The 23,855-nt window shown below is 42.3% G+C and overlaps 3 protein-coding genes across 7 annotated transcripts; all 3 read left to right on the top strand.

Annotated features, from left to right (window-relative positions):
- The first annotated feature begins 9,062 nt into the window (after positions 1-9,062).
- Positions 9,063-12,043, top strand: LOC124007115 (proteasome subunit beta type-6-like). The gene is made up of 6 exons (XM_046317434.1): positions 9,063-9,184; positions 9,468-9,535; positions 9,710-9,841; positions 10,076-10,205; positions 11,228-11,372; positions 11,734-12,043. The coding sequence occupies exons 1-6, from the start codon at positions 9,089-9,091 to the stop codon at positions 11,859-11,861; spliced, it is 699 nt and encodes a 232-aa protein (XP_046173390.1). The 5' UTR covers positions 9,063-9,088; the 3' UTR covers positions 11,862-12,043.
- Positions 12,044-12,442: 399 nt separating this feature from the next.
- Positions 12,443-14,823, top strand: LOC124006705. The gene is made up of 6 exons (XM_046316797.1): positions 12,443-12,734; positions 12,842-12,964; positions 13,085-13,160; positions 13,280-13,500; positions 14,080-14,251; positions 14,352-14,823. The coding sequence occupies exons 1-6, from the start codon at positions 12,634-12,636 to the stop codon at positions 14,514-14,516; spliced, it is 858 nt and encodes a 285-aa protein (XP_046172753.1). The 5' UTR covers positions 12,443-12,633; the 3' UTR covers positions 14,517-14,823.
- A 555-nt stretch (positions 14,824-15,378) lies between these two features.
- tnfsf13 (TNF superfamily member 13) lies at positions 15,379-19,023 on the top strand. Of its 5 annotated transcripts, none has more exons than XM_046317856.1 (6): positions 15,379-15,663; positions 16,856-16,946; positions 17,021-17,068; positions 17,567-17,688; positions 17,774-17,912; positions 18,037-19,023. In XM_046317856.1, the coding sequence occupies exons 1-6, from the start codon at positions 15,469-15,471 to the stop codon at positions 18,144-18,146; spliced, it is 705 nt and encodes a 234-aa protein (XP_046173812.1). In that variant the 5' UTR covers positions 15,379-15,468; the 3' UTR covers positions 18,147-19,023. The 5 variants fall into 5 exon arrangements, with proteins under 5 accessions (XP_046173812.1, XP_046173811.1, XP_046173816.1 ...); XM_046317855.1 differs by having other exon boundaries at positions 17,018-17,068; XM_046317860.1 differs by lacking the exon at positions 17,567-17,688 and having other exon boundaries at positions 15,379-15,667; positions 16,873-16,946.
- The last annotated feature ends 4,832 nt before the right edge of the window (positions 19,024-23,855 follow it).

The raw sequence follows: 23,855 nt of genomic DNA, 5'->3' as shown, positions 1-23,855 counted from the left end.
GATCCTGAGGCCTATTGTGAGAACCATTTTTGGGGAGGAATCTTTGACCAACAGATGCATATCTGTATTCCCAGTCATGTGAATTCCATAGATTAGGGCCTAATGAATTTATTTCAATTGAATGATTTCCTCATATGAACTGTAACTCAGTAAAATCTTTGAAATTGTTGCATGTTGCAATTCAATTTTTGTTCAGTATAGCTGTTACAGACAGAGAGGTTTGGTCTATTAACCAATTTACAGCATGGTTTACACCATGGAAAGCCAAAACTCCCGCCCGTGAAAACCTGCTGATTAGAAGGTCCTGTGTAGATTGTATTTTCAACCAGCAACTATCAGGAAATAACACTGATCAAATGTTTTCACACTTTTAAGGTGTCAGTTTCATCAGCTGTGGTACCATATGATATAAAACACAGATATTTTTAAAAGCATTTTGACTACATTGGGCCTAAACTGGGAAATCATACCTGGAATAATTGCAGAACCATGGCCAGGTCCCTATCCAACTGATGATACTGAAAATACATAATCCTGACCTCAACCACAACCTTTGACCCCTAAACCTAGCATTAGTCCAAACCTTAACCTTCTGCTGTAAAATCATGTATCTAACATTGACCTTTAACCTTAACCATAACCCTGTCAAACTGAGGGTAAGAGTGTGACAAGCGGCTCACATCCTACTAACACTGACATGATTAGTCAGAAAAATGGTTCACACAACCATATTTTACACCATCTGTGTGTTGAAATCCTGTTATCCGGTGCTGGGCTATAGGGACACACTGGCATTCTGTTGGTCTCTAGTGGGGGAAATGTATAACTGCAAGGTGAACATTTTTCCCAAGCAGCATGCACATCTGTCACTTTCTTTTAGGTCATATCACCATCATCTCTTAGTGATGATAAACAAGCCAGGGGCTTTCACCTGGGTTCTGGAGTAGAAAACAACACACACACCAACAACAGGCCATTCAAAGTGACAACTCCATACCAAAAATGTATTTTTAAAACAGTTTGCCAGTGTATTAGCCACAGATAGCAGAAGTAATGAGAGCAGGCTGTGCCCCTGTCTGTTGCTCTGCCAAAGACTGATGTTTGATTTGTCACAACCCACACCCTACGCCCTCCCTCCCTTCCTCTTATAGGAACATAATCCCATCCTCTCTCTCTTTCTCAGAATTCATTTGATTCTGTGTGTGTGTGTGAAATCAGGAGGCTTACCTCCACTACACTAGGAAATCCGATTTAAAACACATTGGAATATAAACCTATTATCATTTACAGATTGATGGAATCAATGTGAAAGTGATGAGAACATACATTCCTCTTTTAGGCTACAATCTTAGAAAAAAAGGTTCCAAAGGGGTTCTTTGGCTGTACCCATAGGAGGACCCTTTTGTGGTTCCAGGTAGAACTCTCTGTGGAAAGGGTTTTTACATGTAACTCAAAAGCGTTCTATCCAGAACCAAAAGGGTTATACCCCGAACCAAAAAGGGTTCTTCAAAGGGTTCTCCTATAGGGACAGCCAAAGATCCGTTTTAGATTCTAGATGGCACTTTTTTTTAAAGAGTGTACTACCACTGATAATAGGACAGGACATACAAGGTGTTAAAAGGAGATGATTATGTTTTTTACCATTAAACATTTGAATACTATGTATCACTAATTTTTAGAGAGAGTGGGGCTACACTCTCTCTTTCATCTTTATCTTCACTCTCTCTGTCTCTCTGTCTACCTCTCCTACCTGTATAACATGGCAGTGCTCTCTGTCTACCTCTCCTACCTGTATAACATGGCAGTGCTCTCAGTCTACCTCTCCTACCTGTATAACATGGCAGTGCTCTCAGTCTACCTCTCCTACCTGTATAACATGGCAGTGCTCTCTGTCTACCTCTCCTACCTGTATAACATGGCAGTGCTCTCAGTCTACCTCTCCTACCTGTATAACATGGCAGTGCTCTCAGTCTACCTCTCCTACCTGTATAACATGGCAGTGCTCTCAGTCTACCTCTCCTACCTGTATAACATGGCAGTGCTCTCTGTCTACCTCTCTCCTACCTGTATAACATGGCAGTGCTCTCTGTCTACCTCTCCTACCTGTTATCATGGCAGTGCTCTCTGTCTACCTCTCCTACCTGTATATCATGGCAGTGCTCTCTGTCTACCTCTCCTACCTGTTATCATGGCAGTGCTCTCAGTCTACCTCTCCTACCTGTATAACATGGCAGTGCTCTCTGTCTACCTCTCCTACCTGTTATCATGGCAGTGCTCTCTGTCTACCTCTCCTACCTGTTATCATGGCAGTGCTCTCTGTCTCCCTCTCTCTCAACTGTATATCATGGCAGTGTTCTCCATCTACCTCTCTCCTACCTGTTATCATGGCAGTGCTCTCTGTCTACTTCTCCTACCTGTTATCATGGCAGTGCTCTCCGTCTACCTGTCCTACCTGTTATCATGGCAGTGCTCTCTGTCTACCTCTCCTACCTGTATATTATGGCAGTGCCCTCTGTCTACCTCTCTCCTACCTGTATAACATGGCAGTGCTCTCTGTCTACCTCTCCTACCTGTATAACATGGCAGTGCTCTCCGTATACCTCTCCTACCTGTATAACATGGCAGTGCTCTCAGTCTACCTCTCCTACCTGTTATCATGGCAGTGCTCTCAGTCTACCTCTCTCCTACCTGTATAACATGGCAGTGCTCTCAGTCTACCTCTCTCCTACCTGTATAACATGGCAGTGCTCTCTGTCTACCTCTCCTACCTGTATATCATGGCAGTGTCCTCCGTCTACCTCTCTCCTACCTGTATATTAATGTCATTTTTTCTCTGTCTACCTCTCTCCTACCTGTATATCATGGCAGGGCTCTCAGTCTACCTCACTCTCCTACCTGTATATTAATGGCAGTGCTTTCTGTCTACCTCTCTTCTGCCTGTATATCATGGCAGTGCTCTCAGTCTACCTCTTTCCTACCTGTATATCATGGCAGAGCTCTCCGTCTACCTCTTTCCTACCTGTATGTTATGGCAGTGGTCTCCGTCTACCTCTCTCCTACCTGAATATCATGGCAGTGCTCTCCATCTACCTCTCTCTCTCACCTGTCTATCATGGAAGTGCATTCAGCCTCATAGTCAGTCAGGGAGATTGCACATTCTCTGAGGTACAGCATCAGTCTGCGTTTCTCCACCTGTCAGGGCCCGGTTACGAACCCGGGTCTCCGGAGTGAGAAACAGTCACTTAACCAACTGAGCCACGAATAGTCGGCAGAACCCAGAAGATGAGGCAGACACAGCAGTACTTGAGACAGTGTATTTAATGAAGTAAAAAGTGAAGTTCTTCAGGAAAACATGTAACTCCACAACCTCAAAAGGAATCCTACCAGAACAAAGGTAATCCTCCAAGACAAAAAAAGGTAAATCCACAAGGTGGAAGGTAAAGCACAAAAAGCCTCAAAAGATACTCAAAAAACAAACAAACAAGAACAAAAAACAGAATTCCACAAGAGCGTCCACCGGGATCAACAAGAGTTCTCAGAGTACTAGGGCTGGGTGCTAACATACAAACAAAGAGCAAAGAACAGAGGAAAACAAAGGATTTAAATACAATCAGGGGAAACGAGGCACAGGTGCAAATAATAATGGGGATCAAGGGAAAACAAAAGGTCAAAAGGCACAATGGGGGCATCTAGTGACCAAAAACCGAAACAACCCTGGCCAAATCCTGACACCACCAGCCTGTGGGTGGCCTCCAGGATTTGGGAGGCCAGCTCTGACTCACTCCTCTGCTCTTACTTGTTGCCTACAAGTCCTCTTTCTTTTGCATTTATGTGACCAAAAAGTAGCAAAAAATATGCCCACCAAAAATGTTATGCAAACCAGTATCACTGTTACAGATCTACATGTTTATGCAGGTAGGATATGGCTGAGATGAAGAGTTAAAAAATCCATCTTGAAAGCAGAAAAAACTCTTCACTGGTCCCACTGATTCAAAACACCTGTTAAACGTCAACAAGTCTTGATTGCTCTTTTCTGATGTCTTAATCCAGAATGAATCTAAATCAATCCTAAAGTGACAACAACATTCAAACACGGGGATGGATTTATGAGCATTGCTTCTTTTACTGAAGATGGACAGAAACAACAATCTGCATCTCTCTCTCTCTTTATGTCCCTCTGAGATGAGGGACAGAGGGGGGTTTATGTTGAAGCCCTACCAGTTTACATTTACCCAGATTAGCACGAGGCCTAGATGAAAGAAAAATAAGATAGGAACAGAAGACAGTGAGACCAAACCTATCCACCAGCTAAACATTATGCGGGTCCACACCACATTGAACCCCCCTAATGGTCTTTATCTCCCACTCCACGGGGATTATAGCCATGCCAATAGGAGCCAGCTGTCCCGACTTCCACCGAAGGTGGCTCCTCTTCCTGTTTGGGTGGTGCTCGTCGGCCTTCATGGCCCGGCTTACTAGCTGCCACCGATCCATTTTTCCTTTTCGTTTGTGTCTGTCTGTATTGTTTACACCTGTGTCCTATTAGTTGATTTCGGTGGGTTTATTTACCTCCGCTGCCTGCTAGTCTTTTTGGATTGTTCGCTGTGGTCGCTTTGTTAGGGGTGCGTGTCTGCACCACAGGGTTTTCTTTCACACGGCAGTTGTACCAGTTTGATATGTGTTTAGGAGTAGAGGTTTCTCCTCCATGTGCGACGTTTATTTCCCTGTGTGGCGACCTCGTTTGGGCTTATTCCCCTCCATGTTGTTGTTGAGTTGGGACTTCTAAATAAACTATTGTGCCACTGGGATTTCCTTGCTCTCCTGCTCCTGATTTGTGCACCTCCCTCCTTCAAGGAGGCACGTAACACCAGCTCAGTGAAGATGTCCAAAGATCTGTTCTCTGACGTTTTCCTGGGGCACTTACAACCCCATACTCTTTCATTATTGGAAAAAAAACAATCTTACTGATCCAAAAATCTATTCAGATATTATCTTCCTCGTGAATAATGGATTTGGATGTAACAACTGAAGCTCATGTTCGCCAGTTTCCATTGGCTACTAAAGTGAGAGGGTGGCGTCCAGCCGGCAGCTGGCACAGGCATCTGGCCAGCGGTGAGTGTAATTGGCAGGTGCTGGGCTGGTGTTCTGGCTGAGCCCCAGTACTTAATGAGAGAACATCTCCTCTCCTCATCGGAGAAAAGCCACCATTCCATCTCTCACTGATTATGTAGGACAGTACAGGACAGGATCATCTGGGTGCATCTGCTATGTAATGCAGTGGGCTCCTCTGTCAGTCCATCTCCCAGAGACTGTTGGGGAAGCAAGTGAGAGAAAAGAGGAAGAAGATACAAGAAAGAGCAGATGGAATGAAGTATAAAGAGTGAGAGAGGCATGTTGCCCTCATGAACATTTAGAGCAAGACACATGTGGCCTAAGAATAATGCCTCAACCAAATTTGTTTCTGAGAAACCAGACTGTTATGTCCTGTTTAACTGCAGGCCTTAATGCTCAAATCAACTTTGTTTTTCAAATCCGTTTTGGACAACTGACTGTCCAAACAGCAAGTTACAAGTGACTAAATGGATTTGTGTGTATTCAGACAGCAGACAAGGCCATGCTAGTTGTCATAGTAATGACAGGTGTATGTGCAGTGATGTAGGTTGATTGGTGGTGGTGATTGTGCTTCCTATCACTCAGAAGTTATGTAGCAAGGTAAGGTGGACTTTCCCAGTTGCTTTGAATATTCAAAACCATTGGGTAAAAACACTGTTAATGCCTCATAGGATACAATTATCCAACTTTCAAAACAAGTCCATTTTGGCTAGTCACAGCAGTCAACTAGATAGCTAGGTAGCTGTTTAGCTAGCCACAGCAGTCAACTAGATAGCTAGGTAGCTGTTTAGCTAGCCACATCACTCAACTAGATAGCTTGGTAGCTGTTTAGCTTTCTAGCACATTCACTCATTTGTTTGTAAACAATTAACAAGCTAGTTAGCTACCACATGTTCTTGTCAAACTGTCAAGAGAGTAGCTATCAAGCAACAAAATATGTAAAATAACAGTCTTAAAACCACTTGAGGGCAAATAAAACAGATTTGACCATTCAGACACAAGTCACATGGCCAGGAATCAGATTTGTATCTGACTTTAAATGTGTCTTGAAATATCCGATTCCATGTGCTTTTTGGCTGTTCAGACTGCATGAAAAATAACAGTTTTGAATTGGATATGCAAATAAATAGAATTTTGGTCACTTCAGACTGCCAATGTAAACATGGCTTTAGTAATGATGGAAAGTAATGAACCTGTCACACACACACACTTGGGGAGACATTGTGGATCAATAGCCCTGAGCCCTCATAGAAATCTCATGTTTTATGAAACAGATAGATATAGGTATAGGTTACTATTCTAAACTAAGGAGAATATGATTACGCCTAACGGAATCTGGAACTCTGTTTGGATACAATGTGAGGTCTGACTGATGACAGCTTTTGAATGCATGAATGAATGAGTGAGCATTACTACAGAACAACTCAGTGATTCCATCAAAACTCATTGATGTTTGAGTGGATTTATCATTAGGTCTATTTTTGATATGTCTGTCTTGTGCAGGGCCATCGGTTAGCCTGGTAGAGATGGCAGTAGGGACTATTTCAATACTGTGTTAGTCCTGGTCAATGCTGCAGTGGCGATTATCTGAGATTAAGCTTCTCTAAGCGCTCTTTTGATTGACTCAAATCACACTGGCAGCTGGCTAAGGCCAATCTCTCTTTTCCCGTTGAACATTACAGACCCCAAGGTTCTCTAACAACTAGGCACCTTAGAGCTTAGGAAACCATGGTTACTAATAGCGAGGGAGAGAGCCAGTGTGTATGCATTACTAGGATCTAGGCTGTTTTAAACAGAAATAATGGGTTGGCCTTTATTCTCCTTCAGTGCCTCCAGGACTGCAATGGAGTACATTTCAGGTTATGTTTCATACTCACATTACACGAGTTTGACCTAAAACACATTTTATTCGCCGTCTGCCTATATTGACCTGCGCCTCAAGGCACAGAAGAAGAGGTCAGTCTGGACGATTAAGGCATTTTCTTTTGCAAACAAAATGAGTGTGCACATATAGCGTGCGTCTGTGTGCTTCATCCCCAATTTGATGCCCTCAAATAATTATCTAGGCTAATCCAGTGCAGCAGTGGAAGCTGCCGAGGGAAGGACGGCTCATAATAATGTCTGGAATGGAGTCAATGGAATGGTGTCAAACACATCAAAGATGTGGTTTCCATGTGTTTGATACGATCCCATTTACTCCATTCCAGCCATTATTATGAGCCGTCCTCCCCTCAGCAGCCTCCACTGCAGTGCCGGTTATTAGTATTATTATCTGCGGCATAACTGTATCGAGATGTAAGAACCTGGCACTTTGATAATCCTACAGATGCCCGCAAATAGAAACACACACACACAATAAGAAAGCGGATGTGATTGTTTGAGACAGGATGGACCTAGAAGGGCACAGGAACAGCCAGAGGACATGGTGACTACATCTGCAATGCAGCGAGAGTACCACCACCATCACATCTGTGGGTATCCTGAGGCTCTCTCACAGCTTACAATATCGGGTGTTTTTTCCTAAAAATGGCGATTTGCGTCATAGTCCTTGTAACACAATCAGTGCATTCACACCAGAAGTCTTTAGAAATGGTAGTTTAGAGTTGCATTCAACCTTGTGCAGACCTTCTTTTTTTCTGAAAAAAGTAAAAGTAATGTATTCAAGTTTTTACTTTAAAAAAAATTAATGGTTTGAATGAATGGCCAGAACACTAATGGTCACTTCCATCTTCTGCAGCTAAATCAAATCAAATCTTCTGCTCTTTCATAGTACTCCCATCTATACAGTACTCTTGCAAAGCTTTTCCTCAGTTCCCCATGAATCACACTACATGTTTTAACCATCATCTCAATCAATAGCAAAATCCCTGGAGCAAAATTCAATCTCGCCTTAAGAAATAGTTGTAGCAGATCCAATACCAGAGAGTGGTTCAGTGTTTCACAAATAATCTTACTGAGAATATTTGAGAATCCCCTTCATATCCTGTTATCAAAGCATACAATAATAATTAAAGAAAGTCTGGCATTAGGCTTGCTCATATATACTGAAAATCAAGAATTTTCTAAATTCATGATTTGACTATCATCTAGAACTGGCACTCCCACCTTTATCATGAAGAGGGCACGACAAAACCTATTACCCCTCAGGACACTGAAAATATTTGTCATGGGTCTTCAGATCCTCAAAAGTTTCTACAGCTGCACCATTGAGAGCATCCTGACTGGTTGCATCACTGCCTGGTATGGCAACTGCTCGGCCTCCGACGCAAGGCACTACAGAGGGTAGTGCGTACGGCCCAGTACATCACTGGGGCCTAACTTCCTGCCATCCAGGACCTCTATACCAGGCGGTGTCAGAGGAAGGTCCTAAAACTTGTCAAAGACTCCAGCCACCCTAGTCATAGACTGTTCTCTCTGCTACCGCACGGCAAGCGCTATTGGAGCACCAAGTCTAGGTACAAGAGGCTTCCAAACAACTTCTACCCCCAAGTCATAAGACTACTGAAAATCTAATCAAATGGCTACTCAGACTATTTGCATTGCCCCCCCCCGCCCTTTTATGCTACTGCTACTCTCTGTTATTATCTATGTATAAGTAACTTTAATAGCTCTACCCACATGTACATATTACCTCAATTACCTCGACTAACTGGTTCCCCGCACATTGACTCTATACCGGTACTGCGTGTATATAGCCTTGATATTGGTGTTTTACAGCTGCTCTTTAATTATTTGTTACTTATATTTCTTATTTTTGTTTGTATTTTTCTTAAAACGGCATTGTTGGTTAAGGGCTTGTAAGCATTTCACTGTAAGGTCTACTACACCTGTTGTAGTCGGCGCATATGACAAATACAATTTGATTTGATTTTTGAAGTTGTTATTCTCATGCAATCCAACAGGTGGCGATAGTCAGCACAACATAATTTGTTAAACCAGACCAGCGAAGAAGAACATTATTTCATCAACTGTCAAGATGGCTGCTGTGTACATGTCAGCGAACCGGTCCGAAAATGCTTTTAGTACAGTTGATTTGGTGCCAGAGTGGGCACAAGAAGAAGTTAGCACTGGGGTGAGGAAATGTAGTATAGCACCGTTCACTTTACATAGGTTTGATTGCGTTGCCCAAACTGAACACAGGCATTTAGATGCCACTTCAGCTAGCTAGCTAGCTAGCTAGCTAACAATGAGACTGCAGAAGCGCTCGCCATGTATGTACCTAGCTATAGCATTTTACAGCTGATTTTGTTGGTAGCCAGCTAGCCATTACCGTTTCTTTCTACATAATGTCTTTGGGATTATTTTCTCATAAATAAAGCAAAAATGTTGTTCTGATTCTTCATGTCTAATCGCAGACTACCATTATGGCAGTGGAGTTTGATGGAGGGGTTGTGATTGGCGCGGACTCCAGAACAACAACAGGGTAAGTTAAGTTACTTTAAATCAAGCAACTGTGTCTTACCGGCTTCCTGACCTAATAGAAATAGCTTGCTGGTTAAGTCGGCCTCTATTCCATTGAAATTTTTGTGTTTTAAAAACATTATAGCTAGACCTGCCTAATACTCCCAATCGTTATTTTTTCCCCAACTGGTTGTAGTGCTTACATTGCCAACCGAGTTACTGACAAGTTGACTCCCATTCACGACCGCATCTTCTGCTGCCGCTCTGGTTCTGCAGCTGACACACAGGCTGTTGCTGATATAGTCACCTATCAGCTGGGCTTTCACAGGTAACACACCGGCTATACCTCTACACAAAGATCAAAAACTCTTCAGCACAGCTATATAGTTAGTGGCTATCTTCATACCACTCCCAGGATAAAATAAGTGCCTTGAGAACTATTAAAATATTGTCTTGAGTGTCTGATTCAAGTTGTAATGTACAAGCACAGTGAAATGCCTTTCTTGAGTGTCATTCTATATTTATTCACTGTGAAATATCTCTCCCTCTGTGCCTGCTGCAGTATTGAGCTGGATGAGCCTCCACTTGTGCAAACGGCAGCCAATCTCTTCAAACAGACATGCTACAGATACAGAGAGGAGCTGATGGCTGGCATCATTGTGGCTGGCTGGGACAAAAGAAGGGGTGGACAGGTGAGTTATCAGCATCTGTATTTTGATCATACACTCCAACCACTTTTCCCCCACTGTCTCAGAGAAATGTGTAGGGTCATTCCACCGCAAAAAGCAAAGAAAGGATTTCAGAACAATCTGGGATGGTGGTGGGCAGGGTATAAAATGAGCACCTGCCAAATGTGGGACGATTTGGGTATTGGCGGGTAAGAATGTCTGTTTCACCAGCCATGTTAGTCAATTTGCAGGGCTCTACAGTGAGAGCATTACATTCGCAAAATAAAAAAAATTAGTAAAGTATGAGCACGTACGAGTTAGGGTTAGAAGAAATTCTGAAGTAGCTGTTTTGATTCATTAGAAATTAAATACACAAAGAAATAGGAATACTATATCCCACCTCACACAGGAACACTGTCTGACAGGGGAGCCGCTGTGTGCAATGAATGAAGATCTGATGGATTCCTTTTTGAAAGCATTGCCCACAGGCATAAAAGTTGGTCTAATTTACTCAAGTCTACTATGTAAGACTTTGTCCTTGTGTTTTTTTTGGCAATTTACATTTAGCCCTCAAGCTCAGTTGTTTTTCAATGGTAGTTTGCATTTTCTGCTTCAACTGATAGTGAAGACACACACTAGTCAGATCTCAAATCGTGACAGGAATCAAGTGGTGTCGTTACCATGGTAAACTCACATCATTAAAGGGGCAGCCAAACATTTTGTCTCGGATATTTTGATTAAAAGACTCAGGTCACCAAAAATAAATGGAAATTGAGCAATATACCACATTACTTCTTACTAATACATTTCTTGTTTTAGAAACATTACAAAGCATGGTCATCCGTTTTGTGTTTTTGATGTAATTAGGGTGAAAACATATTTTTTGGCTGGTAAAAAAATCCTAGTAGCTGCTAGATGTATTTTTTTATATCTACCTGCCACAGTGGCTGGTGACCAAAAATGTCATTTTAAGCCCTGGTGGTGGGTGTCATGGCTTGCTGAGATTACATGGATTGACTCTCCAGTGACCCTTCCCTCTTACACAGGTGTACACAGTCCCAATGGGAGGTATGATAGTGAGGCAGCCAGTGTCAGTAGGTGGTTCTGGCAGCTCCTACATATATGGCTTCATGGATTCTAACTACAAGCCTGGGATGACCAAGGAGGAGTGTCTTCACTTCTGTACCCAGGGTGAGTTGGACCAGAGGTTGACAGTCTAGCACAGTGGTGGGTTTTTGAGCCCTGTACTAACAAAGCTGATTGAAATATACCTAATAGCATTGTTTAAAATGTAAGACCTTGATAAGTAGATGATTTGAATCTGTTGGGAAGGAACATTTGCCTGCACAAGCACAGCGGACCCTGTAGCCCACCTATGCTCTTTACACTGTCATTAGGCTGTTTCAAATATCTGCAGCTGTAGCTTTTCTAATCTCTCTTCCACCATATGTCATGACAACTGAACTGAAAATACTTGATAGTTGGATCTGTAATATGTTGGTTGTCGGGTCACATCTAGGTGTTGTTAATGTCTCTCTCTCTCTCCATACAGCCTTGGCACTGGCCATGGAGCGGGACGGTTCTAGTGGAGGAGTGGCTCGTCTGGCAGCCATCACAGAGGAGGGCCTGGAGAGACGGGTTGTTCTGGGGAACCAGCTGCCCAAATTCTCCAACGCCTAGACAAGGAGCAGAGGGGAAATTCCTTTGCTGTGCAGACAACGCACCCCCTGTCAAGTCCATCCACTTAAGCGCTATACCTAGTCCTGTGCAGTCTAGGACTTTGGAAAGCCGTGTGAATGTGTCTCATTTATTTTTGTTTTGCAAACTAAGATTTGTCATGCAATAAAAAATACTGAACCTTAGATACATTTGTGTTCCTGTCTCTCAGGCCTGTTTTGCATTAGCTATTATTTCTTGGAAATTGAGTGAAACTGCACACAAGACTATAAAGGATTACTGGAAGAGACAATTGGCATAACATTTTCAGAGGTGATCTCACCTTCTTTGCAGTGAGTTGGAAGTAGACTAAAGCACAACGCCATTTCCAAAATGTATAGTGAGGAATGCAGACAGACATCATGGGTAGGACTTTTAACAAAAACTACCCCGAGAAATGTTGCATGCCAAGCAATACGGACTTGAAGAGGTGACGCCAAGGAGTAGATCTATTACGTTGATCTGCTGTGTATTTTCCTCGCGTGCTGCTGACTTTATGGCACGCGCTCACGTTTTGCGCGGGACTTTGATATCGTTTGTTGGCCTTAAATGCAGGCTGGATTGGAAACCGGCTGGCTAACGTTAGCCTATTAAAATATGTTTTTATTGTAGGGCCGTTCTGGTATTGGCTAGGATACCAGGCAGTAGTTTTATTTCAAGACTATTATTAGTTGATTAAAGGTCACGTTCTACATTAGTATTCGTATTTCAGCTGCTCTTCCCTCCCAGGGTAACAATGTGGCACCTAGCAGACAGAGTTGTTAATAATGCTGGGCATTTTACTCCGGTAGAACAACCAGAGGCAGAAGATGGTGATCAGTTCCTCTCGTTTGCCAAGTGAGTTGCTTATGTTGCAAGAGTTCAGAACGTATTATTTTTGAAAGTTAAGCCATTATTTCAGGTAATATGAGGCTTGCTTTGTGTTGTATTCTTCACACCCTCAGGAGGTCCAAGGTTGTGCAGCGTCAGTGTTCAGAGATGGAGACTGAGCCTAGCCCTCCCCCACAGTCTAGCTCCTTGTCTCAGAGTAGAGACCATTTCTGGCACAGGATTCTATGTCAGCCAAGGTGGATGTCCTCTTCACTTTCACCACCGACAATCTCACTTTTTTTTTTATAAACACAAGGTTTAGAAATTCTGCAGTCAAATTCACTCTTACTGATAGAGGTCTGTATGCTGTTTCTTAGTGAAGTGTCTCCTGAGCCCACCCCATCCTACGGCCCATTTCAGATGCAGATGTTTTCAAATAAACCTGAAGGACTAGTGAGTACCCTAAGACTTGGCAAACATGTTTCACTGTGGCTGTCATTTTTAAATTGGCACATCCTACGATTGAGGTCAAATGTTTTCAGATTTTATTTTGCCATTACGTTTACACGCAGGTTGGCGTGGACATGGCAGGATCACCTCCAGCAGGACAGAGAGTTAAAAAAGGGGGAAGGCTGGGTCTAGGAAAGCTACCTTCTCCAGTGGAACTGATGGGCCGGAAGAAGAAGGGGAGGACAGGGGGTGCAGCACAGAGCAGCCAGGTGGTGCAACCCAGGGTGGCAGCAGTGCTGCAGCACATTGGGGACCTCCGCAGGAGACAGAGCTCTATTGACCAGTAAGTGAAAGGTTTCTGATGCTAGATAGTGCAGAGGGGACATTGGAGATGGATGGCCTGTGGCTCGTTGGTATTACTTTTGGTTTTACTGTGCTCTCAGGGTAGAATGAGGGGAAACTGATTTTAATTAGATGCCATGGGGGCAGAGATGTGGTTATACATTCAGTGCAGGTGTAAAGGACATCATGCTGCTTGCTTAGCGAATACCACTTCTTACCGATTCGGCCCATACCTGGCATGAACGCAGGAACTCTGCCTTGCTAGGACACGTGACCGCCCTCCTGAACCGTCTTACCAGTCAGCTCCACGCAAAAAGCTACTGTAGCTATTCGCTGGTGCAAGTGGGGACACTTCAGGCTGAGGATTAAGTTTCACACATCCCCATGTGCTACACAGGGATAGAAATCTAAAAAGGCAACTCTGAAAGGCTGTTGAGTCATAGTAGAATATCATAGGTGACTAAATAAAACAGAAACTCATATTATTCCTACTTATACCATTGTTGGTTGCCTTTGGACGATAAGCATTAAATATAGAACAGTAGTTCTTCAAATGAACCCAAACACGATCATGTCCCAGGTTGAAGCAGGGGAGTTGGTGGGGCTCCAAACCCAGGTGTAAGGCAGAAAAGGGCCGTTCCCAGAGGCAAGCAGAGGACAGCAGCATGACTATCAGCACCACAGTGGAGAAGCAGGATGAAGCTACGGACTACCTCAGTCCAACCCTCACTCGTCCTTACACCCAGAAGGAGGCATGGACTCAACTCTCACTGACTGATATTATATTTAAGAGTAACTGGAATTGAGGAAGCAAATGTGGATATCCCTTATTTGACTGTGATGTCTTTGCAGGGTCTGTTTGGAGGATTTGAACAAGCATCCCATCTTGCTCCTGGAGGAAATCCGATGCTGTCATTTGTCCTGGCAACTGCTGATAGACAAGCCAAGGGGGGTTGGCAAAGCCCTCGTTTGTCCCACAATGAATTTTGGGGTATTGGGCACACTCCAGAGGAATAATTGCATTTTTGTTACATTTCTCCAAAGCACTTGTGGAGTTCACATTGTATAAGGGCTCGTAGTTTATATTGATCAGATTCAGAGTTTAAGGGATATGTTTTGCAATGTTACAATTCATTTGTTCAGATTTTACTACTTAAAAATGATGTACAACATTTGGTCAGTTAATTTTATACTGGATAGCCAAGCAATGAAAAAAAAGTAAATAAATACATAACATTGCATTCCAGTGTGACTAGTATGGTCTTGAACTGGGGAGCCTTATATGAAGAAATGAATTGGAGAAAAAAAAGGATTTGACTGGCCTGTTCCTGTTTTGACAGACAGAGCCCATCCCTCTCCTCTCAGAAGTTCTGGCGAGGCAGTCTTTGAGGTAGTGGAGTGCGAAACTGGTGGCATCCGCCTTCAACTGAGTCCATCTCTCAAAGGACCCTTTGACCTGTTCTGTAATAGCCAGACAAGCACACAGGCCTGACTAGAAGCACATGTATTCATTTTTGGCTATCAAGTACTCCTTTTCCCTCGAGAGCCAAGCATATATACATTCATTAATTATAATGTAGTCTATAGTGCTTCAAACCTACTGAACTGGATTCCCTTTTCATTCAGTTATTAGAATCAGTTATTTTTATGAACCACTTGCCTGTCTTGGTCACTGCCTTTCTTAAAACAAATTGTAGTACAAACATTTAATAAAGACATTAACTTTAGCTTCAGACTTCTGTAGGCCTACTGTAGCCTATCACTTTGTTTTCACACGTCCTCCAGGTCTTCATAGCAGTTTTGTAATCCGAGACTGCATGAGTCATCGTTTTCCAAATGATGGGATGATGACATGAAGAAAGTGAAAGTGCACATTGTAACAGGATCATTACGGCCCTGACAAAGCCTTCATTGAAAAAGGACGCCATCCCCTCGTCCTCGTAACAGTTGGTATCGCCTGTGTGACATAATGACAAACCGTTATACAGTACATTTTCATGGCTCATATCTGCTGTACGCTGTGTCGCTGTTCTTGGCCTGCTTGATGGTCCTGCAGTCCAACCGGGTCAGAGAGATGCAGGTCGAACTGCGGGAGCTGCGTCAGTGGACCAGTCTGGTGTGCGGGGACATAAAGGAATCGTCTACTGATATCTCGCGCTGCGGGGTAGGTGAGTTCATACATTTACTAATAGGTTATAGGCTACACGAAAAAGAAAACACTATTGTGAAACTTTGCTTGATGTGTGAAGTAGGTCTATGTTTTTGAGAATTTATAAGAAGTCAATAAATATTCGTAGGCTAGGCCTACCCACTAGGAGATGTCAGATTTTGAAGTAAGGAATCAAGATGCTTGTTAATGTTTAGAACAATAAGGCATATTTCACCACAATTATAAATGGAGTTGAAGTCTAGAAAATGATGACAATGACTTAATTGTTTGCCACCAGGGTTGGGTAGTTGCTACATGTAATGTGATTACAAAATAACCTGGAACAATATTTAAATCAGATGACATGCTTTTGAAAAACTAGATGATTATTTATTGGATTACTTTTAAAGCCAGAAAGGATGTTTGTGAAAAAATACATGATCATACATTTCGGTTCCCTCAATGACATTCAATTCAGAATCTAAAATAGTTGCAAGTTTAACTTTGTTCAGCCTGACCACAAGCCAGAGACCACTATGATGACACACCAAATGCATTTGATGGTTCCTTTTAGTCTTGCAGGGGTGGGCAATTCCAGTCCTCGAGAGCCTGATTGGTGTCACAGTTTTTCCCCAGGTCCAGCTAACACACCTGACTCCAATAATCATCTAATCCTGATCTTCAGTTCAGAATACAATTTGATTAATCAGCTGTGTTTTCTAGGGATGGAGAGAAAGTGTGACAATCATGCGCGATGACTGGAGGACCCCACCTCATGCCCCATAAGGGGAAAGTAATCCAAAAGTAACAAAGTAATCTGATTACGTTACTGATTTTGAGTAACCCTAAAGTTACGTTGCTGATTACAATTTTGGACAGGTAACTAATAACTGGAACAGTTTACATTTAGAAAGTAACCTACACCAACCCTATTTACTACATATCTGAAACATTTGACTCATATCACGCTATCAGCTGATGTGTAAAGTATGATTTGAGAATTTATGAGACATCAATGAATATTCTATTTTTAAGTTATTAATGCTTTGGAGTTCGAGCAATAAGGTTTATTATCCACCACACTTCTCAATGGAGTTGAAGTCTGGGAAAGGATGACAATTACGTGATTGTTTACCACATATCTGAAACAACGGATTCTTGTCACGCTATGAGGTTCACATCTGATGTCATCTGGCATTTGACACAGATATCTGACTCTCACAGACATACACAATGGAATGGAATTCGAGGAAAGAGGGAGATTTCAAGACATGGGAGACGGAGACAGCGGCGCACTGGTCAGTCCCTTCCGACGCGCACACACATACACACAATTTACTTAATCATTTATAATTTCCATGTCATCCAGCAGGGAGTAGTGCCTTTCTTCATCTTGTTCCTCTGTCATCACACTCATATGGTGAGTCGAATGGGCAATGAATTCACATCTATACTGTACATTCTCTTTCTTTCTCCCTCTCTCTCTCTCTCTCTCTCTCTCTCTCTCTCTCTCTCTCTCTCTCTCTCTCTCTCTCTCTCTCTCTCTCTCTCTCTCTCTCTCTCTCTCTCTCTCTCTCTCTCTCTCTCTCTCTCTCTCTCTCTCTCTCTCTCTCTCTCACACACACACACACACGCTATAGCCCTGTTTATACCTGCCACTAACATGCGTCCCTATCTTGTCCTGATCATGCCCGTTTGAACTTATAAGATATTTTCAAAATTAGATCACTATGCGTCTTTTAATTGTCTACACCTGGCAAAAAATGTGGGCACAATTGGAATGTGGACAACATCTGGAAAAAGGACGCATGTTAGAACCCGGTATAAACAGCGCTTTGCATTAACTACAATACTCTCAAACATGATTTTGTCTCCAACATACACATACTCCATGTTTTTAACCACTATGTTGTCTCAGTTGAAGATGACTACACTCTGGTAGAATGGGCTCTAGGACTGAGTCGTCTAGGGGAGGGGCTGCAGGTGTTTGGAGAAAAGGTCACCGTGGTAACCGAAGGGACTTACTTCATCTACAGTCAGGTAGCCTATTAAAACTAGGCGTTGTCATCTCTTGAGAGGCGGTCAAGCCAAGGTCCCTCTACACCATCACTATGTTTGTGTACAGGTGCTGTATAAAGACACCACATGGACTATGGGTCATGTGATCAAGAAGCGTCTACATGGTATTGAGACCATCTTGATGAAGTGCATACAGAGTATGCCCAGCAACATCACTGTGGCCCAAAACACCTGCTACACAGCCGGTGAGTCGACTCAACCCCGGCCTGCGTGTGTTACAAACGACATTCAAATTAATTACTTAGAATACGGAACACAATTACAGCACTACTACACCCAGTGCTGAAGTTACTGGTGTTTCTCTCCCAGGTGTCCATTACCTGGAGCCAGGATCCACTCTGGAACTCTCCATTCCCAGGAAATCTGCTGGGCTTGTCCTCAAGCCTCACTCCACCTTCCTTGGCATGTTCAGGATCTGACACTGAGTGACGATCTAACACAAAACCATGTCTCTCCAGAACCCTACAATCACTGCCTATAATAACTCGACATGCTGACCTACTGCATTGTGTTGCCTGATATTTAATAAACTCTTATCAATATCAAAAGTTTTGCAAGTACTACTCAGCCAGTGTTTTCCTTTCAGCACTCATATTGTGGTAGCCTGATACAGAACAGTTACCAAATATCACAAAATGTAGCCTATTTTAGCATCGGAAAGTGCACAGATGTAATGTTTGAATTCCATGTTTGAAAATACATAGGATATTAATCAAGCAAAATAGTGCAGTAGTACAGTGACCCAATATCAAATTTCAAGTTTTAATGATACGTACACAAGTACAGTGAAATGTCTTTCTTGCTAGCTCTAAACAGTACAGTGAAATGTCTTTCTTGCTAGCTCTAAACAGTACAGTGAAATGTCTTTCTTGCTAGCTCTAAACAGTACAGTGAAATGTCTTTCTTGCTAGCTCTAAACAGTATAGTGAAATGTCTTTCTTGCTAGCTCTAAACAGTACAGTGAAATGTCTTTCTTGCTAGCTCTAAACAGTACAGTGAAATGTCTTTCTTGCTAGCTCTAAACAGTACAGTGAAATGTCTTTCTTGCTAGCTCTAAACAGTACAGTGAAATGTCTTTCTTGCTAGCTCTAAACAGTACAGTGAAATGTCTTTCTTGCTAGCTCCAAACAGTACAGTGAAATGTCTTTCTTGCTAGCTCTAAACAGTACAGTGAGTGGTGACCCAATATGAGTACTGTTGAGTGTACAGCATCATTGTGAATTTCCCTCTGCTGAATTAAACTTTCTCAGTTTGCCATCCTTGTCTATTGAAGACTAATGTATAATCCAACAGGGACCTCTTGTGGTCAATGCAGTGCCTTCAAAATGTATTCAGGCCCCTTGACTATTTCCACATTTTGTTATGTTAAAGCCTTATTCTAAAATTGATTAAATTGTTTTTTTTCCCCCCAATCATCTATCTACATACAATACCCCATAATGACAAAGTAAAATAGGTTTGTAGATATTTTTGCAAATGTATTCAAAATAAAAAACGGAAATATTATTTACACTTACATAAGTATTCAGACCCTTTACTCAGTACTTTGTGGAAGCACCTTTGGCAGGGATTACAGCCTTGAGTCTTCTTGGGTATGACGCTACAAGTTTGGCACATCTGTATTTGGGGAGTTTCTCCCATTCTTTTCTGCGGGTCTTCTCAAGCACTGTCAGGTTGGATGGGGAGCGTTGTACTGAATAAAGGGTCTGAACACTTGGAAATGTCATATTTCAGTTTTGTATTTGTAATAAATTTGCAAACATTTCTAAATAACTGTTTTTGCTTTGTCATTATGGGGTATAGTGTGTAGATTGATAAGAACAAACAATTTAAACAATTTTAGAATAAGGCTGTAATGTAACAAAATGTGGAAAAAGTTAAGGGGTCTGAATACTTCCCGAATGCACTGTACAGTGGGGCAAAAAAGTATTTAGTCAGCCACCAATTTTGCAAGTTCTCCCACTTAAAAAGATGAGAGAGGCCTCTAATTTTCATCATAGGTACACTTCAACTATGACAGACAAAATGAGGGAAGAAAATCCAGAAAATCACATTGTAGGATTTTTAATGAATTTATTTGCAAATTATGGTGGAAAATAAGTATTTGGTCAATAACAAAAGTTTATCTCAATACTTTGTTATATACCCTTTGTTGGCAATGACAGAGGTCAAACGTTTTCTGTAAGTCTTCACAAGGTTTTCACACACTGTTGCTGGTATTTTGGTCCATTCCTCCATGCAGATCTCCTCTAGAGCAGTGATGTTCTGGTGCTGTTCCTGGGCAAAACGGACTTTCAACACCCTCCATAGATTTTTTATGGGGTTGAGATCTGTAGACTGGCTAGGCCACTCCAGGACCTTGAAATGCTTCTTACGAAGCCACTCCTTCGTTGCCCGGGCAGTGTGTTTGGGATCATTGTCATGTTGAAAGACCCATCCACGTTTCATCTTCAATGCCCTTGCTGATGGTAGGCTTTGTTACTTTGGTCCCAGTTCTCTGCAGGTCATTCACTAGGTCCCCCCGTGTGGTTCTGGGATCTTTGCTCACCGTTCTTGTGATCATTTTGACCCCATGGGGTGAGATCTTGCATGGAGCCCCAGATCGATGGAGATTATCAGTGGTCTTCCGTATGTCTTCCATTTCCTAATGATTGCTCCCACAGTTGATTTCTTCAAACCAAGCTGCTTACCTATTGCAGATTCAGTCTTCCCAGCCTGGTGCAGGTCTACAATTTTGTTTCTGGTGTCCTTTGACAGCTCTTTGGTCTTGGCCATAGTGGAGTTTGGAGTGTGACTGTTTGAGGTTGTGGACATGTGTTTTATACTGATAACAAGTTCAAACAGATGCCATTAATACAGGTAACAAGTGGAGGACAAAGAAGCCTCTTAAAGAAGAAGTTACAGGTCTGTGAGAGCCAGAAATCTTGCTTGTTTGTAGGTGACCAAATACTTATTTTCCACCAATTTGCAAATAAATAAATTAAAAATCCTACAATGTGATTTTCTGGATTTTTTTTTCTAAATGTGTGTCATAGTTGAAGTGTACCTATGATGAAAAATATAGGCCTCTCTGATCTTTTTAAGTGGGAGAACTTGAACAATTGGTGGCTGACTAAATACTTTTTTGTCCCACTGTATATACATACGCATGTAGTTTACAACCCGTACAGTAGGTGACGGTGTGCACCTCTAACAAGAATATGGACTGGGGGAGAGAGAGAGAGGGCCAGCAATTGCACCGGGGAATTTTCCTCCGTGGCTGTTTCCGAAACCAAGTGTAGATGTGGACATGATTGAGGGCAGGAGAGAGGGGGTGAGGACGTGAGATGAGGTGTGGAGAGAGAATAGGTTTTATTTGTTTTTAAGGATATATACAGATGGTTCAAAGGATCCAATCAGTGGCAGGGTGGGGGCTTGGGTGTGTTTATTTTTTAATGTATTATTATTATTACTATTTTTAACCCCTCCACCACCCCCCTCATTGGAGGACGACTATCTTTGTTGATTTTTCATTTTTCTTTGCTATATATACAGTTGAAGTCAGAAGTTTACATACACTTAGGTTGGAGTAATTAAAACGTGTTTTTCAACCCCTCCACAAATGTCTTGCTAACAAACTAGAGTTTTGGCAAGTCGGTTAGGACATCTACTTTGTGCATGACAAGTACTTTTTCAAACAATTGTTTACTGACAGATTATTTCACTTATAATTCACTGTCACAATTCCAGTGGGTCAGAAGTTTATATACACTAAGTTGACTGTGCCTTTAAACAGCTTGGAAAATTCCAGAAAATGATGTCATGGCTTTAGAAGCTTCTGATAGGCTAATTGACATCATTTGAGTCAATTGGAGGTGTACCTGTGGATGTATTTCATGGCCTACCTTCAAACTCCGTGCCTCTTTGCTTGACATCATGGCAAAATCAAAATAAATTAGCCAAGACCCTCAGAAAAAAAAGTGTAGACCTCCACAAGTCTGGTTCATCATTGGGAGAAATTTCCAAACGGCTGAAGGTACCACGTTCATCTGTACAAACAATAGTACACAAGTATAAACACCATGGGACCATGCAGTCATCACACCGCTCAGAAAGGAGACGTGTTCTGTCTCCTAGAGATGAATGTACTTTGGTGCGGAAAGTGCAAATCAATCATGACTGTTTATTTTTTAAACATTGCTATGGCTCTCAACTTTCCATGCCCTAATGTGAAACCAAACTAAAATTAGTGCATGGCAAAAAGATAACGGTGGCTAAATGCCAGAGGGGACGAGTCATTAAGAGGAGTTACTATGACGTTTTCATCTTTTGAGCTTCTAGTCATGAAATCTATGCAGCCGACTCAATCTAGGTGGGTGAAGGAATCAGGCGCAGAGAGTTCCACTGGGGAAAAGTGCTCTTTAATACAGCACACAAAAATGACAAGCCCAACAACACAGGGCGTGGACAACAAAGTGACTACCCAAAAACACAGGGTGCCAAGTCCAGAAAATATAACCACCTCTACCTAAAACGCACACACGTAACATAAAGACAATCCCGCACAAAACAAGGGCGGGTACAGGTACTTAAAATAGGGAAGCTCATTAAGCCATACAACAGAACACAGGTGAAACTAATAAGACAAAACAAACAAACGAAAAAGGGATCGGTGGAGGCTAGTAGGACGGTGACGATGACCACCGAGCACCGGGAGCCAACTTCAGCGGAAGTCGTGACACTGTTACCTCCTTAAACAGCTCAACTCACAAGTCAAGCTTTTGAGGTGCCCTTCACTGTCGAATAGGATATCTCCGCTCCTCCTGGGCTTCCGGTGGTGGACCAGGTTCGGGTAGATGGTTAGGCTCTGTCTCTCCCGTACGTCCACAGTCAGGAGACTAGTCCTGGGGGTCGTTATTGTTCTTGTTCTCTTGGCACGTCTCTGCTGGGGTGTTGGACCGTAGCAGATGATCTTGAAGACTTAGTTTTTATCAAAGATTCTCTGTAATTAGTATTACACGATCAAACTGATTAATCATGTAACTGTAATTAACTAGGAAGTCGGGGCACCAAGGAAAAATATTCAGATTACAAAGTTATCATTTCCTAAAATAACTTTTCAGTTATTTTCATATCTGATCCATAGTCTTCTGATTAATGAATTATTTACTTTACCTCACGTTAGTCTCATTCCAAACGTCGTAAATTGTTGGTTATCTGCACGAACCCCGTCTTCACTATGAGTCATCCATACATCAATTGTCTTAAATCATTTATTTATTACTAACTAAGTAATTCACAGAAATGCATACACAAAACAACAAAGTAAATATGGTTACAAGAAATCGTAGGAGAATGTGCCCTAGTGGGTTAAACCAGCATGGCGGCTTGTTAGACAAAAGGGAAGTGGGGGTCGACTAAGAAGTCACTACAGAGTTAATAATTATAACAATTGAAATGCTAATCCTTTACACATGAACGCTCACTCATTCGGAAACAATTGCAATCAATATACACTGCTCAAAAAAATAAAGGGAACACTAAAATAACACATCCTAGATCTGAATGAATGAAATATTCCTATTAAATACTTTTTTTCTTTACATAGTTGAATGTGCTGACAACAAAAGCACACAAAAATTATCAATGGAAATCAAATTTATCAACCCATGGGGGTCTGGATTTGGAGTCACACTCAAAATTAAAGTGGAAAACCACACTACAGGCTGATCCAACATTGATGTAATGTCTTTAAAACAAGTCAAAAGGAGGCTCAGTAGTGTGTGTGGCCTCCACGTGCCTGTATGACCTCCCTACAACGCCTGGGCATGCTCCTGATGATGTGGCGAATGGTCTCCTGAGGGATCTCCACCCAGACCTGGACTAAAGCATCCGCCAACTCCTGGACAGTCTGTGGTGCAACGTGGCATTGGTGGATGGAGCGAGACATGATGTCCCAGATGTGCTCAATTGGATTCAGGTCTAGGGAACGGGCGGGCCAGTCCATAGCATCGATGCCTTCCTCTTGCAGGAACTGCTGACACACTCCAGCCACATGAGGACGAGCATTGTCTTGCATTAGGAGGAACCCAGGGCCAACCGCACCAGCATATGGTCTCACAAGGGGTCTGAGGATCTCATCTCGGTAC

The sequence above is a fragment of the Oncorhynchus gorbuscha genome, linkage group LG20, assembly GCF_021184085.1.
Source record: "Oncorhynchus gorbuscha isolate QuinsamMale2020 ecotype Even-year linkage group LG20, OgorEven_v1.0, whole genome shotgun sequence".
Taxonomy (NCBI): domain Eukaryota; kingdom Metazoa; phylum Chordata; class Actinopteri; order Salmoniformes; family Salmonidae; genus Oncorhynchus; species Oncorhynchus gorbuscha.
This window is presented reverse-complemented; position numbering and strand designations above follow the sequence as displayed.

What these genes read in the sequence shown, in the direction of transcription:
- LOC124006705 (XM_046316797.1), top strand. Translation starts at nt 12,634, where the DNA reads ATGTGGCACCTAGCAGACAGAGTTGTTAATAATGCTGGGCATTTTACT. An exon ending in AGGATTCTATGTCAGCCAAG is followed by an intron (nt 12,965 to 13,084) that starts GTGGATGTCCTC and finishes GCTGTTTCTTAG; the next exon opens with TGAAGTGTCTCCTGAGCCCA. An exon ending in AGACAGAGCTCTATTGACCA is followed by an intron (nt 13,501 to 14,079) that starts GTAAGTGAAAGG and finishes ATCATGTCCCAG; the next exon opens with GTTGAAGCAGGGGAGTTGGT.
- tnfsf13 (XM_046317855.1), top strand. Translation starts at nt 15,469, where the DNA reads ATGACAAACCGTTATACAGTACATTTTCATGGCTCATATCTGCTGTAC. An exon ending in TCTGTCATCACACTCATATG is followed by an intron (nt 17,069 to 17,566) that starts GTGAGTCGAATG and finishes ATGTTGTCTCAG; the next exon opens with TTGAAGATGACTACACTCTG. An exon ending in CTTACTTCATCTACAGTCAG is followed by an intron (nt 17,689 to 17,773) that starts GTAGCCTATTAA and finishes GTTTGTGTACAG; the next exon opens with GTGCTGTATAAAGACACCAC.
- LOC124007115 (XM_046317434.1), top strand. Translation starts at nt 9,089, where the DNA reads ATGGCTGCTGTGTACATGTCAGCGAACCGGTCCGAAAATGCTTTTAGT. An exon ending in GACTCCAGAACAACAACAGG is followed by an intron (nt 9,536 to 9,709) that starts GTAAGTTAAGTT and finishes AACTGGTTGTAG; the next exon opens with TGCTTACATTGCCAACCGAG. An exon ending in TCTTCACTTCTGTACCCAGG is followed by an intron (nt 11,373 to 11,733) that starts GTGAGTTGGACC and finishes CTCTCCATACAG; the next exon opens with CCTTGGCACTGGCCATGGAG.